The sequence below is a fragment of the Sinocyclocheilus grahami genome, unplaced genomic scaffold, assembly GCF_001515645.1.
Source record: "Sinocyclocheilus grahami isolate Dianchi unplaced genomic scaffold, SAMN03320097.WGS_v1.1 scaffold303.1, whole genome shotgun sequence".
Taxonomy (NCBI): domain Eukaryota; kingdom Metazoa; phylum Chordata; class Actinopteri; order Cypriniformes; family Cyprinidae; genus Sinocyclocheilus; species Sinocyclocheilus grahami.
This window is the reverse complement of record NW_015505482.1, coordinates 1370239-1383809: the sequence shown is the minus strand read 5'-3', so window position 1 is coordinate 1383809 and position 13571 is coordinate 1370239. Positions and strand designations below refer to the sequence as shown.

General features: G+C 38.4%; 1 protein-coding gene across 1 annotated transcript in view; it reads left to right on the top strand.

Moving 5' to 3' along the window:
* The first annotated feature begins 205 nt into the window (after nucleotides 1–205).
* The window catches only part of LOC107601322 (carcinoembryonic antigen-related cell adhesion molecule 5-like), an 18898-nt gene continuing 5532 nt past the window's right edge, over nucleotides 206–13571 (top strand). The window contains exons 1-12 of the mRNA XM_016293477.1: nucleotides 206–380; nucleotides 757–1047; nucleotides 1312–1314; nucleotides 1352–1603; nucleotides 1787–2062; nucleotides 2448–2738; nucleotides 6440–6694; nucleotides 9460–9723; nucleotides 10018–10119; nucleotides 12978–13034; nucleotides 13121–13174; nucleotides 13377–13445. Of these exons, the coding sequence (XP_016148963.1) occupies nucleotides 206–380; nucleotides 757–1047; nucleotides 1312–1314; nucleotides 1352–1603; nucleotides 1787–2062; nucleotides 2448–2738; nucleotides 6440–6694; nucleotides 9460–9723; nucleotides 10018–10119; nucleotides 12978–13034; nucleotides 13121–13174; nucleotides 13377–13445 (2089 nt within the window). The remainder of the gene's footprint in view (nucleotides 381–756; nucleotides 1048–1311; nucleotides 1315–1351; nucleotides 1604–1786; nucleotides 2063–2447; nucleotides 2739–6439; nucleotides 6695–9459; nucleotides 9724–10017; nucleotides 10120–12977; nucleotides 13035–13120; nucleotides 13175–13376; nucleotides 13446–13571) is intronic.

Genomic DNA, 13571 nt, shown 5'->3' with positions numbered 1-13571 from the left:
AACAGTAGTGTACATATAGGCTTAGTGTTGTTAGTATAAGGATATGTATTATCTGTTTCAACACATTTACCTTACAGTTTGGTTCATTTTCTCTCTTCCTTCAGATCCGCCTCAACCACAAATCCAGTCTGATTGGACAGAAGCGTTTCATGGTGAAAAAGTCTCTTTGCAGTGTGACATTCAAGATTAAAAAAAATGGAATTATATGTGGTTCAAGGGCCAGAACAAGATTTTCTCCAATGGTGAAGCAAGCATAAAAGGAAACACTCTCACACTCTCAGTTCAGTCCAGTCATGACGGGGTGTATGTGTGTCAAGCTGAGCTGCAGGACAGAAAGGTGACGACTGCAAAAAGTACATCGCATTCGATAACAGTCCATGGTAAGAGTCTGTTATCACTGTAGCTGAAAGCAGCATGTCATGATTCAATTATAATGCGTTATATTGTGAAATACAGCCATTTGAAAAAAACACATCTAATTTCAGAAAACAGTTCATTGAATTTTGCATGTTAATAAGCTCAATGCTAATTTAAGAATTTCAACATTGTATTTTTTTTTTATTATTTAAGATTGAGTTTTAGTGCTGTTTATTTCCTGTGTATAAATGTATCTTGGTGTTTCCACTGAAATCATAAATAAAACTTGCATGAATATAATTGTGTAAGTATTTTAATTACTTTTATTTTTGTACAATTATAAAGGCATAATACAGTCAAAAATGTCTAGTTCTGTTACATTGTTCTTTATCTTTGCAGAACTGCCTCAGCCAAAATTGTCAGTAGAGTCTCAATGGAATATATTTTACCCAACTGAGAAAGTGACTCTGAAGTGTTCAGTCGATGAAGATTCAAATAAATGGGGCTATGAATGGTTTAGAAACAGAGCTCAGCTTCTCAAGGATGAGGACATTTCCTTTCCTGGAAACACTCTCTCCATCAGCTCAGCTAAAGCTGGTCATTCAGGACTGTTCACCTGCAGAGGAAGACATCTGACGAGAACAGCAGTGACTACTAGACAAACTGAAGCTGTTCAACTTCATATTCATGGTAAAACTACTTATGATATTCTATGATTAATAAATATCAACGAAAGTGACATGCACCCAAAATAGTTTAATGAAGAAGCTGTAACTTGAATTTTTGTAACTACTTTTGAAAATATGATATACTGTGTTATTCATATGAAATAAAGAGTAAAGAGTACTCTTCTTGACAGCAGTCAGACACTATTAGCAGCACGAGTCACTTCATGTAGTCTTGGATAATAAAGAATAAAAAGCACATGCAATTCAAAGCAGTTTTTGTTTGAAGGTGGTCCACTCTTTCTGATTTTTACCTCTGTGACTCTTAGATACACCAAAACCAACCATTACAAAACCTGAGTGGTTTGAACCCTTCTACAGTAATGAGCGAGTCCAGCTTAATTGTAACATGCCAGGAGTTGGTTGGGAATACCACTGGTATAAAGACTTAAAACTTCAGATCACGAATCCAGAATTGACCATCGCCTCAGTATCTGTCACTGACACTGGTGACTATCACTGCAAAGCACAGAGAGGAGACTTCTCAGTGGACAGTGAGACTCTACAAGTGCGAGTTCAAGGTGAATCCATAATTTACCTCTTTATAATCATTTCCATGATGGAATACTATTCCCATTGTGCATGCATTGCGTTTACAGTGCCTCTAGAAAATTCCCAGGTCATGCATGAACATGTTATTATTAGACTCTTTATTATCTATCTATCAGACCTCATTCACCCTCCATTTTCCTCTCTTCCTTCAGAACCACCTAAACCACAAATCCAGTCTGATTGGACAGAAGCGTTTCATGGTGAAAAAGTCTCTTTGCAGTGTGACATTCAAGATTCAAAAAAATGGAATTATATGTGGTTCAAGGGCAAGAACAAGATTTTCTCCAATGGTGAAGCAAGCATAAAAGGAAACACTCTCACACTCTCAGTTCAGTCCAGTCATGACGAGGCGTATGTGTGTCGAGCTGAGCTACAGGACAGAAAGGTGACGACTGCAAAAAGTACATCGCATTCGATAACAGTCCATGGTAAGAGTCTGTTATCACTGTAGCTGAAAGCAGCAAGTCATGATTAAATTATAATGTGTTATATTGTGAAATACAGACATTTAAAAACACACATCTAATTTCAGAAAACAGTTCATTGAATTTTGCATGTTAATAAGCTCAATGCTAATTTAAGAACTTCAACGTTGTATTTTGTTTTTAATTATTTAAGATTGAGTTTTAGTGCTGTTTATTTCCTGTGTATAAATGTATCTTGGTGTTTCCATTGAAATCATAAATAAAACTTGCATAAATATAATTGTGTAAGTGTTTTAATTACTTTTATAAAGGTATTTTTTGTACAATTATAAAGGCATAATACAGTCAGAAGTGTCTAGTTCTGTTACATTGTTCTTTATCTTTGCAGAACTGCCTCAGCCAAAATTGTCAGTAGAGTCTCAATGGAATATATTTTACCCAACTGAGAAAGTGACTCTGAAGTGTTCAGTCGATGAAGATTCAAATAAATGGGGCTATGAATGGTTTAGAAACGGAGCTCAGCTTCTCAAGGATAAGGACATTTCCTTTCCTGGAAACACTCTCTCCATCAGCTCAGCTAAAGCTGGTCATTCAGGACTGTTCACCTGCAGAGGAAGACATCTGACGAGAACAGCAGTGACTACTAGACAAACTGAAGCTGTTCAACTTCATATTCATGGCAAGTAAAACTGCTTTTGAAAATATGATATTCTATGATCAATACATATGAAAGAAATGGTGACAGACACCTTAAAGTTCAGTGTTATGAAGAAGTTTAGATTTTAAAATGTGTACAGTAAAGTGTTAGGGGCACAACCTAACAATTTTTGACTTTCTCAATTTGTGTAAATCCACAGGGGGTTCAGAGTATTTTTTTTATCCACAGTAATTTCACACGTGTCTAGTAGAAATATGTCGCTTTGTTTCATAATTACAGTGTATACGTTTTTCTTTTGTTTACCCTCAAAAAATGGAAGTCAAATGTGACAACATGCCCGTAGGTGGCAGTGTTATTATGCCTGGTGGGTTTTTTTGTTTTTGTTAAATACGTTTTTTATTCAGTCATCGAATAACCCTTACAATAATCACAAATTCCAGGATTAATTTTCTTATGTTTTTTTTTTTTTTACGAATTAAAAAATAAACTGATTTTAGAGTTTGACAATGAACACATTGCAACCATTCACATAAACGAGCCAAAATGCTTTACATAACTTTACATTAATTTCTGAACCTTAAATATTGACTGTCAGTCTTTATTCACCTGCTTCTTGTGGTTTCTCATTAAGATTAAAGGGGTCATATGATGCTATTTAAATTTTTCCTTTCTTTTTGGAGTGTTACAAGCTATTGGTGCATAAAGAAGATCTGTAAAGTTGCAAAGACTAAAGTCTCAAATCCAAAGAGATATTCTTTATAAAAGTTAAGAGTCAACCACTCCTATCTAAAACAACTCGTTCTAACACGCCCCCACATGTCTACCTCACTATGTGGGAAGATTTGGATAACGCCGTCCAAATGTTCATGCAAAGATAGAAGGTGTAACTTTTATTCTCGCTATAGTATTGTTGCTGCCGTGTGTTTCGTTGTGAAAGCGAAACTACTTTGTTTGGTCTTCCAAAAGAGGACACGACTAGAAATCAGTGGTTAAGTTGTATTTACAAAAGTGCTCAAGAACAGTTTAACCCAAATATTCAGATGTGTGCAGCACATTTTATGGAGGACTGTTTCCTGATCCTGGGAGAGTAGACTACAATGCCGGCTGTTCTGACTCACAGACTGTAAGTATGTTTTCATATTTAAAGAATTTGCCACTGACGATTCAAAAGTGAGTTTTGGGCATTTTAGAGTAGCACTTATTTGTAATTTCTCTGATCACAAATGCAGACATGGTTTTATGTTTATGTAGCACGATGCAACGCAATGCATAAAAAGACAGTATAAGTCATTATAATCCGTAATTATGTCCCCACTGGATGCAACAAATGCATCGTTTATAATGGGTTTTAATGTTTTTGTCTCGTCGCTCCGGCCGGACAGGGCATCACAATATGGTAGGGGCGTAACATTTCCGTCACACACTTGAGGTATTCGGCCAATCACAACGCACTGGATTGCTGGCCAATCAGAGCACACCTCGCTTTTCAGACCGATGAGCTTTGTAAAAATCAACGCGTTTCAGAAAGGCGGGGCATAGAGGAGAAACAATAATGTACAGTATGTGGAAAATAATGTGTTTTTTTCTTAAACCGCATAAACACATTTCATTACACCAAATACACAAAATCATGTTATTTTTAGCAGCATCATATGACCCCTTTAATAAAAGTAAATAGTGTAAATTACATCGCTAATGTCATAGAATAGCATAGTTTAATAGTAACGCAGTGTTACAATGTTCCCCATCTGCGCAACTGGATTTTAAAACCGGTTAGTGTCTTCTGCTAGTTAACGAAGCATTATCTAAACTGCTAAATAACAAACTGGAGATTAAAATAATAGCAGATTTGTCTTAAACAAACTTTTATTTACTTAAAGGGGTCATATGACGTTGCTAAAAAGAACATTATTTTGTGTATTTGGTGTAATGCAATGTGTTTATGCGGTTTAAGGTTCAAAAAACACATTATTTTCCACATACTGTACATTATTGTTTCTCTTCTATGCCCCGCCTTTCTGAAACGCGTCGAGTTTTAGAAAGCTCATCGGTCTGAAAAGCGAGGTGTGCTCTGATTGGCCAGCTATCCAGTGCGTTGTGATTGGCCGAATGCGTCAAGTATGTGACGGAAATGTTATGCCCCTCACCATACTGTGATGCTGTCTCCCAGCAGGACGAGACAAAACCAATAAAATCCAGTGGGGACATAATTACTGATTATAATGACTTATACTGTCTTTTTACGCATTGCGTATCGCCTGCATTTGTGATCGGAGAAACGACAAACAACAAGCGCTACTCTACACTGCTCAAAACTCGCGTTCGCTTTCACAACAAAACACACAGTGACTCCACAACATGGCAGCGGCGGCAACATCAAGAATTAAAGTTACGCCTTCTTTCTTTGCATGAACATTTGGGTGGCGTTATGCAAATCTTCCCACATAGTGACGAGTTGTTTAAGGTAGGCGTGGTTGACTCTTAACTTTTATAAAGAATATCTCTTTGGATTTGAGACTTTAGCCTTTGCAACTTTACAGATCTTCTTTATGCACCAAGAGCTTGTAACACTTCAAAGAGAAAGGAAAAATTTAAATTGCATCATATTACCCCTTTAAGCCATAAATTTACTTTTACTTTTACTTATATTGCTGTGTGCTTTCCATATTCTCAAAAAAAATGTAGGCCTATATTGAAGGTTTATGATATTTAATTAAATGTCCATCCATTTGGATTACAGAGTTTTTACAAACTAACAAACTTAATGTAATGCATATTTGTACATATTATACTCATTAAGAATGAGATTTATGAAATAATACTAACACAAACCAAATGTGTTTTAAACACAGAATAACGTCTAGGTTACTTGTGTAACCCTCGTTCCCTGAAGGAGGGAACGGAGACGTTACGTCAGTGACTGACGAATTGGGATCTCGCCCGAGAGCCCAATCACCTTCGAGTGTTAACTAAACAAGCCAATGACAGTTGGCGTGCGTGTTTCGCCACGCGCACCCCGCCCCGCAGCGCGGATATAAAAGGAGAGCGCGTGCAAACGCACATCAGTTTTTCGCTGAGGAGCCGAGACTACGTGCCCAGGCCGTACAGCGGTGGTACAGCAACTGTGGCAACGGAACGTAACGTCTCCGTTCCCTCCTTCAGGGAACGAGGGTTACGCACGCCAACTGTCATTGGCTTGTTTAGTTAACACTCGAAGGTGATTGGGCTCTCGGGCGAGATCCCAATTCGTCAGTCACTGACGTAACGTTGAACGTGACTGACTGAATGGGAACCAGGTTTATATACAGTATGTATCATCAATAAATCCTATTCATTACATGTAAACCATTCAATAAAGCATATATATTTTAACTAAATGAATCCTGCTTGTTCCAAAGGTAGCCATATTTGAACCATTATACAATTTTTCACAATTAACATATTTATGCTCATTTTAATAAATACATTTTAAAACATGATTATGTAAAACAATCACAGATGCAAATAGTTACTAAAGTATGTCATGATTGAAGTTCTTTAGTGAGGACTGGTTTAGCTTCTTTATTGTTTGTAATTATAGCATGGAAATTGTCAGTGTTTGCAGCTTTCTGGCTATGTTGAATTCAGTTCATTTAGCACAAGATCTAGAACAAGCACAAGCAACTCAAAGACAGTTATTGTTTGAGGTCAGCTGTTTCTAATTTTACCTCTGTTGCTCCTAGACATAACCCCAAAAGCAGCCATTACAAAACATGAGTGGTTTGAGTTGTTCTACACTGAGGAACGAGTCCAGCTTCATTGTAATTTGTCAGGAGTTGGTTGGGAATACCATTGGCATAAAGACTCAAATCCTCTGATCACAAATCCAGAATTGACCATCGACTCAGTATCTGTCACTGACACTGGTGACTATCACTGCAAAGTACAGAGAGGAGACTTCTCATTGGACAGTGAGACTCTACAAGTGCAAGTTGAAGGTAAGTTGTGTCCATATAAACTACATATTGTGGCCATTTCATTTAGGATATAACCATGGCAGTGCACTAAATAAGTTTAAAATGATAAGTTGATATGTTAAAGAAACCCACCCAAAATAATATGGAAATTATGTTATCATTTCACACTCATGTCATGTTGTTTCTGACATGTATGACTTTCCTCTTCTGCGGAACACAAAAGATATTTTGATATCAGTTAAAAATTTACTCATTTTTGTCCATACAGTCTTTGTAGTCCATATAGTCTTTGGGGTCTAATGTAGTTTTGAACCCCAATGACTTCATTAAAGGTAGGGTAGGCAATTTCGGAGAGGCTAGCAATAACAAGCTAGCTTTGAAAGCATAACCCCCCCCCTGCATAATCACTCTCCAAAGCCACGCCTCCTCCAAAATACACATGAACGCACTCAGGCAGACCAGAGGCTAACCTGCAACACAATGAGAGACTGCGTTGGTGGAGCGTTGAATACAATGCTGTCAGATTACCTCTAATTTATCTGTGAGAAAACAATACAGTACAAAGTGCATAATATTGTAATAACGCCTTACATTCTCGCTCAGTCTGCAATAGCATAATGGAACGCGCTGATGACGTATCATGTCTGCGTGAATAGAGTGCGCGGAGGTATGCAAATAATAAACACAGACGATATAAATATACTGCTCAAAAAAATTAAAGGAACATTTTGAAAACACATCAGATCTCAATGGGGAAAAATATCATGCTGGATATCTATACTGATATGGACTGGGTCATGTGTTAGGAACGAAAGAATGCCACATCGTTTGATGGAATTGAAAATTATCAACCCACAGATGGCTGAATTCAAAGACACCCCGAAAATCAAAGTGAAAAAAAACAATGCAGCAGGCTAGTCCATTTTGCTGAAATTTCATCGCAGCAACTCAAAATGGTACTCAGTAGTTTGTATGGCCCCCACGTGCTTGTATGCATGCCTGACAATGTCGGGGGAATACTCCTAATAAGACGATGGATGGTGTCCTGGGGTATTTCCTCCCAGATCTGAACCAGGGCATCACTGAGCTCCTGGACAGTCTGAGGTGCAACCTGGCGACGTCGGATGGACAGAAACATAATGTCCCAGAGGTGTTCTATTGGATTTAGGTCAGGCGAGCGTGGGGGCCATTCAGTGGTATCAATTCCTTCATCCTCCAGGAACTGCCTGCATACTCTCGCCACATGAGGCCGGGCATTGTCGTGCACCAGGAGGAACCCAGGACCCACTGCACCAGTGTAGGGTCTGACAATGGTGTCCAAGCATTTCATCCCAATACCTAACGGCAGTCAGGGTGCCATTGTCTAGCCTGTAGAGGTGTGTGCGTCCCTACATGGATATGCCTCCCCAGACCATCACTGACCCACCACCAAACCAGTCATGCTGAACGATGTTACAGGCAGCATAACATTCTCCACGGCTTCTCCAGAACCTTTCATGTCTGTCACATGTGCTCAGGGTGAACCTGCTTTCATCTGTGAAAGCACAGGGTGCCAGTAGCGGACCTGCCAATTCTGGTGTTCAATGGCAAATTCCAATCGAGCTCCACGGTGCCGGGCAGTGAGCACAGGGCCCACTAGAGGACGTCGGGCTCTCAGGCCACCCTCATGAAGTCTGTTTCTGATTGTTTGGTCAGAGACATTCACACCAGTGGCCTGCTGAAGGTCATTTTGTAGGGCTCTGGCAGTCCTTGCGAGGACGTCGGGCTCTCAGGCCACCCTCATGAAGTCTGTTTCTGATTGTTTGGTCAGAGACATTCACACCAGTGGCCTGCTGAAGGTCATTTTGTAGGGCTCTGGCAGTCCTTGCACAAAGGAGCAGATACTGGTCCTGCTGATGGGTTAAGGACCTTCTACTGCCCTGCCCAGCGCTCCTAGAGAAACTGCCTCTCTACTGAACTCTCCTCACGCTCTTGACTGTGCTAGGAAACACAGCAAACATTCTGGCAGTGGCACATATTGATGTGCCATCCTGAAGGAGTTGGGCTGCCTGTGCAACCTCTGTAGGGTCCAGGTACTGCCTCATGCTACCAGTAGTGGCACTGACCCTAGCCAAATGCAAAACTATTGAAAAACATTCAGAAAAGATGAGAAGGGGAAAAAATATCAGTGGCCTCCACCTGTGAAACCATTCATGTTTTGGGAGTCGTCTCATTGTTACCCATCTAGTGCACCTGCTGTTAATTTCATTAACACCAAAGCAGCTCAAACTGATTAACAACCCCCTCTGCTACTTAACTGACTAGGACTGCCTTTCCCAAAAGCATCGTAAGCTTAAGTACATTGTAGACCCATTGAAACCAATTGAGCTACGATCAACTTAAACTAACAATGCTTTTGGGAAACACAGCCCAGATCAATAGCCCAGGAGTTTAACTGACTTGATGCTATCCTTTAATTTTTTGTGTACATATAAATACATTTAGCCCACTTAACTTAGTGATTGTTATCGGGATGTGAAGAGAATTTCAACCAGCATTAAAAAAATAAATTTTTTCAACCAAATCACTTACCCTGCATGCCTTTAATGCTCCACAGAACAAAGAAAGTCATACAGGTTTGGAACGACATGAGGATGAGTAAATTATGAAAGAATCACTTTAAAAGTGTAGTTTGAATAGTTACTAAAACTGGTAAAAGTAAAAGCATTAAGGGTACTGATTCGAGGGCTCACTATGAAATATATTTTATTTAAAAATTATAAAGTAACATATTACTTTGCTCTTAGCTCGTCCACCTGCATTCCTGAGTCTGGAGACTGAACTGAGTGACATTATGACTGGTGATATGACTCTGAGGTGTAACGTCTCAGACAGCAGGCAGTGGAACTACACCTGGTTCATGAACGGACAGCAGCTCAATGGATCCTCAGATGTACTCAAAGTGACAGGAAATGAAGAAACAATCAAAAGTGAATTCAAGTGCAAGGGAATTAACACAGTGAGACCGCTGTACTCCGCTCTGAGTGACGGCTTCATAGCCAATAATATTAGTGAGTCATGGGAATATTTATTATTAAACCTGTTTCATACATATGTGAATAAATTGTGCATTAGAACAATGTCAGGCCATCTTCATGATCTTCAAGATTTAGATTAAAAACAAGAAATACAATTTTTAGTTTTTGAGTTATATTATCAGTGAGATAATATATTCTGTAAACATGGCAGACAAAATAGACAAAATAAACTTCTTCTTTGTTCTATATAATGTATTATAGGCCTATAATGTTCATTATAGGTTGCTTAACTTTATCTAAATGTGTGCATTTTCCTTATTATTACAGTATTCAAAAGAAAAATACTGCTGGCCATCTCAGGATGTCTCCTCTGCTGTATTGTAATCCTGATCATTGGATGCATCGTTCTAAAAATCACCCGTAAACCAGGTACAATCAGATATTAATACATATACTTCTGAAATTAAGCTTCTTTATGCTGTTGGTCTTGCATGCAGTGTCCATTTACCAATGACTGTCCTTGTGTCACTCATTGCTCAGACTTACTGCAAATATTATAGTACCACTTCTGTTTACACTTGGTTTGAGTTTCTCAATATATGCACATATTAGTGTAAACAGGGTTTTATTTGTTGATATTTACGTTTGGTCTAAACAGTGTCTGTCTACTATAATTTACACTCAGTGGGAATACACTTAGTGTAAATAACTGCTTGCCTTAAATATAAAATAGCTTTTAAACACTTAACCCATTGATGTGGGTTCAGCCATCTTGAATTTGTTGTCATACACACTCTCATTCAAAAGTGTCTTTTGCTCACCAAGGCTTTGTTCACACTTGGCGTCTTTTTTTAATCTGTCAGCGTCTGTTTTACAGTATAATCCTATAGAGTAAACTGTGTTTTCAAAAAAGTCCTGAGCGCTTTTTAAAACGAGTGAAGCGAGTAGCGAGTTTTTTTCCATAGCAACAAAAACAACACGAAAAAATTGAAAATATCGTACTAGTTTCGGAGCACAAGGAGTTGTATGATATGAGCACAAAACTCTATCTAGTCTAAAATATGCCTCAAACCGTGCATCATTCAACCGGAGCTCCTGGACTAAACTGTTGTAAGCACCATACTGTTTCCTTCCCCGTATAATGTCGCGCACCCACAAACATCTTTGTGAACCGACATTCTCCTCCCCATTAACGACATTTCAGCAGCACAAAGCACTAGGCCAGAGATTGTCTTATATAAGGAGATGAGAGGGTCTGTATTACTTACTATTGGAGAAAGCGTAACGCTAACTTGGATCACATGTCCCTTAATAACCAATCACAATACAGCCTTGACATCACTGAATTTCAGTCAGAGTTGTGCGAGACTCAGACACCGAATGTGGTGATAATGCACCTTTAAAATTGATTGTCAGCCACCAATCAAATCAAAAGAAGAAGAAGAAGAAAACCCAAAACCAAGACAAGGGATCATAGTCTGGAATCATGACACTGGGACATTTGGTCACCATAATTTGGATAAATCGACTTATATAAAATAATATAGTCTTTTTGATTGGTTTTTTATTTATTTGTTTTGTTTTAATTTCTAGTTTGTTTATTTGTTTTGATTGGTTTTTTATGGTTTATTTTGTCCTACAAGCAAAATCCTGATCCATACTTTATTCCAGTCGGTGACGGTAATGCACCAATCAGTTAGGTTGCCAACTGCCAATAAACACCAAAGAAGAAGAAGAACAATCACCCTGCGTTCCATTCGGAAGGGCTCATCCCTACACCCTAATCCCTTCAAAGGGTTTACCCTCTGGAGTGAGAACTTCGAAGGGTTGAAGGGTGTAGGCGAACAAACAACTGTTTCTTGAAGTGCCCTTCTGCGTCATCATCACGTGCCCACACGGAGGTGCTGTCATCATGCAAAGAATCTGTGCAAAGGATCATGGGAGCCCGAAGTGTTCATCAGTTGTACCCTTTGAAATCCTTCATTCCGAAGGGCCCTTTGAAGTGGCCAGTTTTGAGCACTTCGGTTTGGAACGGCCCTTCAATATGGCTGTCACGATTGTTTTCACTCCGAAGTGCCCTTCGGAGAGCGACATATCCAGTTTATGGATCCCATAGGAATGAATGACAAATGCCGTAAGCTGAATCCCACCTGTCGCAAAAAGTCAGTGACTTTTCTTATAAAACAGCATTTTTTTTTCGTGGTAAATTAAAAAAATAGTTCAATCCAAAAGTATTGTTTAGTGTAAAACATGTTGAAGATTAGCAGATAGGCTGTCGATTTATTAAATGATAAGCCGTTTCCTCTAAAAAGCTGTTTATTCTGTGTAGTGAAGCCTCTCCTCCATTGACATCCATTAAAAAAAAAACGGCCTCTGGTCTTCGTTCCCACGTACTGCCAAGTACAAGAAGTGTTAGCTTTTTCTATTTGAATATATGTTAAAATGTAATTTATTCCTTTGATGAAAAATTGAATTTTCAGCATCATTACTCCAGAAATCATTCAAATATGCTGATTTGCTGCATTTCTTATTATTATCTATGTTGAAAACAGTTCTGCTGTTTTTGTAGAAACCATGATTCATTTTTATGATTCTTTGATGAATAGAAAGTTCAAAAGAACAGCATTTCTTTGAAATATATATATATATATATATATATATATTTTATTTTTTATTTTATTTTTTTATTCTTGTGACATTGTAAAACTGTCACTATTTACTGTCACTATTGATCTATTTAATGCAACTCTTACTGAACCCAAATGTTAAAGGTGGGGTAAGTGATTTCTGGTAGCCAATGTTGATATTTCAAATCACCAAAACAAACACGCCCCTACCACAAAAAGGGTCTGTCCTGTGCACTGAGCACTCTCTCCTCTGCATCATGAGTAGACATGCCCCTTACAGATGATTGGCTAGACATTTGTTTTGGTACTCGGCCCGTTTTCTAAAGCCTTTTTGAAAAAATACATACCCCACCTTTAAATCAGTCATGTAACTAAAAGCACAATGACACATAAGAGGACAGTCATATAGAGTTATGGGTAAGGGTCAAGCCTCACCCATGCTGGATTTCGTGTCACATCACACATTAAATGGTTAAAAAGATCTGTGCACTGTATTAGACATCAGGGTTAATTTATTGTTGTGATTGCCTAACATGACTACACGTTTCACTTAGCATTAGCTTGTGTGTTTTGAATTACAGTAAACTGTATGTAAAATGTAACGCTGTATAAATACTTTATAAATATTTCTTACAAAAAATGTTAATTTCTTATCATCAGAGGTCAAAGAAGCAGCACCAGAGGACTTGTTTTTCTCAATGACAGACTCGAAGAACCGTAAGTTTTACACTGTGCGTGTGCATGTGAGTGTGTGTAAAATTTCTCTGCATTTACATTTCTATGGGTTTTTGATTACTCTGCAGAAACTTCTTCACCCATGAAGGAGTACATGAACAACAGACCAACAGAGCTGGAGGGTATGTGGTTTTACTGACAGTTACAATCAAAGCAGTTCGCTATTTCGCAAACCTTATACTTTGTAATAATATTATGTGACTCAACAAGTGAACAAACCTCTGGCGTTTTTAATAAGTTTGCTTCTTTTACGAGCCAAAAGTATGATTTTGTATATTTAAACTGCTGTGAAATAATCACCACACTCTCTCTGTTATCATTCAGGATGTCAGGAAAAAGAAGAACTGATCACTGGTCATGCTTCAGCCGTTCATGAGGATGGTGTGATTAAAGGTAAGAGACCTTAGAAATCAGACATTTTGTGAAGTGAAGTGAAGTGAAGTGACATGTGGCCAAGTATGGTGACCCATACTTGGAATTCGTGCTCTGCATTTAACCCATCCAAAGTGCACACACACA